Here is a 5,000-nt window from a genome sequence, read left to right as displayed (position 1 = left end):
GTGTACAAGAGAAGTTTCCACATGACCTCTTATGGTCCCATTACTTCTTTTAAATATATTACAATAAATTTAAATGCCAGTTGCCCACTGTAAGGTATCCTTTAAAAAACGACTGACTCATTGTTTGTGTACTAGGTTTAAAGGGAGTAGAACCAGTATCATAGCCTCAGATCCCAGACACTTCCAGTAATGTCCTTTATCTCCCCTGATGTTACAGTCTGGAATGGACTTTGAAATGCTATGCTGCTGTTCTGTAGTGACAATGAATTGTGAGTTTGTGAAATTCATAACTGTGAAGCCTTATAATTGTTTAACCGATTGAAGATTATATACATATAAAGGAAGCAATGCCCAAAATATGCATTTACATAATGTAGGCAATAACGTGTAGGACACTGTTACACAGAAGGAGTTAATATGTTGAATGTGTGTGGGTATGACTTTTAAACACTCCATGTTATTAGTGTCTATAATTTGTTAATCAGCTTGATCTGTGTTGATAAAGGTCTTAAATGATCATCATAAAACAGTGAGAAAATGCTGCTTGTAAATATCAAAATATATATTAAAAATTCATCTGGAAAGGATATTTTTGGATCTGCTGACTAGCACCTGACGTTTGTTCTAAGCTCCAGATGTTTTCCGATCCTAGAACGCCCCTGTCATGTTTGTTAACATAAGGAAGCCGAAAAGGAAGCCAGATTCCTTGACCAATCAGAAGGCTGGCTATCCAAGTAGGTGACTGTAAGGACCAATCAGGAGGCTGGCTATCTGAGTAGGTGACTGTAAGGACCAATCAGAAGGCTGGCTGTTGAAGAGGGGTGACTGTAAGGACCAATCAGAAGGCTGGCTGTTGGAGTAGGTGACTGTAAGGTTTCACACTGTGGTGCAGACGGAGGGTGGGGTGTGGTCAGAGTAACAATAAAGGCATGATGTGGCACCATGACAACAAGTAACACACTTCACAAATATACACACACGCACACACACACACACACACACACACACACACACACACACACACCTTTAGAAGAGATTGAAATTCTGTGTGTATCTGATTGATCATGGTTGTATTTTTTGTGTAACAAAGTGTGTAATTGGCCGCATACATTCACAGATACTGTTGTTGTGATCATTGTTTTCATTTGGAAGACTCTTTAGGAGATTGTACGAGGCCTCCAACAGTTCTAAACAGGCAACCTGGAGATATTCAACACACAAATCTCTACAATGAAATAACAACCTATCCCTTGAAACACCAGCTGACATTGCTGTGCAAAACCTGGACAGAATAAATATGATTATTATTAATGCTTTCATTATCATAATCATTATGTGTCATTGTAAATTACCATCATTAAAAGTCAATAATTTGAATAAAATCAATCAATAATTTGTCAAGTTATTTAAGGGAGTAAAATTACTGTATATCGATTGTGTGTGTGTGTGTGTGTGTGTGTGTGTGTGTGTGTGTGTGTGTGTGGACCACGGACCATGACAATAGTGTTTCACAATAACAAAGCACTCTATCCCCCAGGGAATATGGTTCTCTATCTGCCCAGTCAAGGCCAGTAGTTTGGTCCTAGTGCCTGTGTTTGGGGTCAGAGGTCATAGGTCATGGTTGGGAGGTCACTGGCATAGGCATTGGGGGCCATCATACATGACTAAGAGACTGGATGGCGTTGGATTCGGCCGTGCGACCAAGAGCATGCCATATGGAGGTGGCATGTGGCGTGGCAGGTAGCGGGTCCTTATCAGCCAGGGACAGCATCATAGCATAAGCCTGCAGAGATACAGAGACAAACACCCATTCAGACAGACCCACAGACAGCATCATAGCATAAGCCTGCAGAGATACAGAGACAAACACCCATTCAGACAGACCCACAGACAGCATCATAGCATAAGCCTGCAGAGATACAGAGACAAACACCCATTCAGACAGACCCACAGACAGCATCATAGCATAAGCCTGCAGAGATACAGAGACAAACACCCATTCAGACAGACCCACAGACAGCATCATAGCATAAGCCTGCAGAGATACAGAGACAAACACCCATTCAGACAGACCCACAGACAGCATCATAGCATAAGCCTGCAGAGATACAGAGACAAACACCCATTCAGACAGACCCACAGACAGCATCATAGCATAAGCCTGCAGAGATACAGAGACAAACACCCATTCAGACAGACCCACAGACAGCATCATAGCATAAGCCTGCAGAGATACAGAGACAAACACCGATTCAGACAGACCCACAGACAGCATCATAGCATAAGCCTGCAGAGATACAGAGACAAACACCCATTCAGACAGACCCACAGACAGCATCATAGCATAAGCCTGCAGAGATACAGAGACAAACACCCATTCAGACAGACCCACAGACAGCATCATAGCATCCACACACACACACACACACACACACACACACACACACACACTCACTGTCTCTCTCTCTCTTTTTCTCTCTCTCACACATGCACACAAATTTTCCAAAGATAAAAGCTATTTCCCAACAGATTGCTTGGGGTCACACAGACAACACTAATTACACTCTAATTGCCTCATAATAACAACAGTAATTATTAATGAACTAATTAGTAACATATGATAAGTAATTAATTAAACCTTACAGTACAGTCCGATTGGATAATTATCTTGGGGCATATTACTAACTGAGATTGATTCTTGGAAGTAGCTTACTTCTGACAGCCTGGTAAAATATATAAGAAGCAATTCTTTATTTAAAATATCTGCCTACGCATGTTGCCGTGACAATACCTGTGACTTCGATTTTCTGTACAGTGGTTGCTTTACAGCTTCAGTCAAGTGGGCGGAGCCAAATCCAGTGACATCACCATCGCTGAGCTCTGTCTCTTCCATGCTGAAATGGCGGATGTGATCAAGTGTAGAGAAACCGGTATGCTCTTCATCCTCTTCATCCTCATCAAACCTGGAGGAAGCCGACGGTCATGGCATATCTATTACAAAATTATGTGTCTGTGTGTCTTTGTATGACAGCAACAGAAATCTGAATGAACTTAGTAATTCATTTTTTCTAAATGTATGTTTAGAATGGCTTTGTGCATATGTGTGTTTGTGTGTGAAGAAAATCACCTCTGTGGTGAAGATTTGCAGTTCATATCCAGATGGTTTGGCCCATCAAAGTCTAGGTCATCCGTGATGCCATCACCCAGGTTGTTCGGCGGAGCCTTAATACCGAGCTTGCCAACAGCGTCGCTATGCTCTGCTTCCTCTTCCTCTGCCCCATGCTCCTCCCCTTCCTCCTCCTCAATGTCATGTGACCCCTGATTAGTGACAGCTTTGTCCCCCACAAAATGGCTGTCATTCAACCTATCAATCATGAGGAACAAAAAACCGCAAAATAAACAAAAAATAACCTTTATGTTGCGCTGGAAATATGAGTTTGAACTCCATTACACTCCATGTTCGAAAGCAATGCCTTATTAATTGTAGCTGCTATTAGTTAGATAATAAATTAATAATATATTATCTGAGTTCACAAAATGGTTGACAAAGGCAATTATGAGCAAAACCACATTTAATGTTGCTACAGAAACACATTGTGATGTGCATGAATGGAAGTATGAATGTATTTGCATTGTTTGTGCATCTGTGTGTGTTTGTGTGTAAATATGTGTGTATCTCTGTGTCTATGCAGGCCTATGCTATGAAGTTGTCTGTGGGTCTGTGTGTGTGAGCCTGACAGAGCTGACAGTAGGGCATTTACACAGCTTGTCTCATTCTCATTTATTTTCTTCTCTCTCTCTTTCCCCAGTGGAAGACCTTGTCTCATTCTTTTGTTTATTTTCTTGCTTTATCTCATATTCATCTAATAGGGCAAATATTTAGCTGACAGTGAGAGCAGAAAACTGCCAAACTGGCCGTTCCCCATCTCTGAGATCTCTCTCTCTCTCTCTCTCTCTCTCTCTCTCTCTCTCTCTCTCTATCTATCTCTCTCTCTCTCTCTCTCTCTCTCTCTCTCTCTCTCACACACACACACACACACATACACACACAAGAGTGAGAGGGCATGGGAGAGACAGGCACATTGGCTGAAACACAAACACAAAACCTAGAGGAAATGGGTTAGAGAACTGCATTACAAGTGATGTACTAATTATGGGCCTGGAAGTCTCTCTCGTCAACTCCCCAAAAATACACATCACCTACCGTCTCAGAGAGAGAGAGATGGAGAGAAAGAAAGTCTAAATTGTAGGGGAGTTTAGATAAACGCCCCTGAGAATATCTTTAAATCTAGGCTCTGTGATTAACAATAGGTTGTAGAGCAGGAAATATTGGATTTGAGAATAAAGGGCAGGATTTGCACATACACATGCAGAAGTGCTCTCTCTCTCTCTCTCTCTCTCTCTCTCTCTCTCTCTCTCTCCCTCTCTCTCTCTCTCTCCCTCTCTCTCTCTCCCTCTCTGTCTCTCCCTCTCTGTCTCTCTCTCTCTCTCTCCCTCTCTCTTTCTCCCTCTCTCCCTGTCTCTCTCTCTCACACACGCGCACACACACGCGCACACACACACACACACACACAGTAACATTACTTGAGAAAGACTGACAAAGAAAGAAGCAAACATGATGAGACTGGCTGAACTGAGGGCAACTGAGGCAGAAAAATGACAATGAGATACATCATCGGCCGACAAACAAGACAGAATAACAAATGAACAGAGTGAGAGAGAAAGCGAGAGAGAAAAAAGGGAGTGAGAGGGACAGAGAGGCTATGGCGTGATGATGAAAACAGATCGGTTAATTAAAGGGGGGAGCAGTGGTAATTTGTGGAGGATAAAGTATCTATCAGGAGCAGTCACTTTGACAGGAAACACTCCATGACCCCTGACCTCTACCCCTACACCTACTTCCTGTTCACAAACACATGTTGGGACCAGATGTGGGCTGTTACTAACTGCAGCCCCCCCCCCCAACACCCCCCCACACCCACCCACCCACCTACACACAC

The 5,000-nt window shown here is 42.7% G+C and overlaps 1 protein-coding gene across 1 annotated transcript in view; it reads right to left on the bottom strand.

Annotated features, from left to right (window-relative positions):
* mecom (MDS1 and EVI1 complex locus) overlaps positions 1-5,000 on the bottom strand; it is a 141,223-nt gene that overhangs the window by 1,162 nt on the left and 135,061 nt on the right. Inside the window, 3 exon segments of the mRNA XM_081700202.1 lie at positions 1-1,783; positions 2,792-2,963; positions 3,128-3,364. The exon segment at positions 1-1,783 is cut by the window's left edge and continues 1,162 nt beyond it. Coding sequence (XP_081556328.1) covers positions 1,655-1,783; positions 2,792-2,963; positions 3,128-3,364 — 538 coding nt within the window. The 3' untranslated portion in view covers positions 1-1,654.

This window comes from Electrophorus electricus, chromosome 17 (genome assembly GCF_041902795.1).
Source record: "Electrophorus electricus isolate QZ-2024a chromosome 17, ASM4190279v1, whole genome shotgun sequence".
Lineage (NCBI taxonomy): Eukaryota > Metazoa > Chordata > Actinopteri > Gymnotiformes > Gymnotidae > Electrophorus > Electrophorus electricus.
The sequence above is the reverse complement of the archived record's forward strand: the minus strand, read 5'-3'. Positions and strand labels throughout refer to the sequence as shown.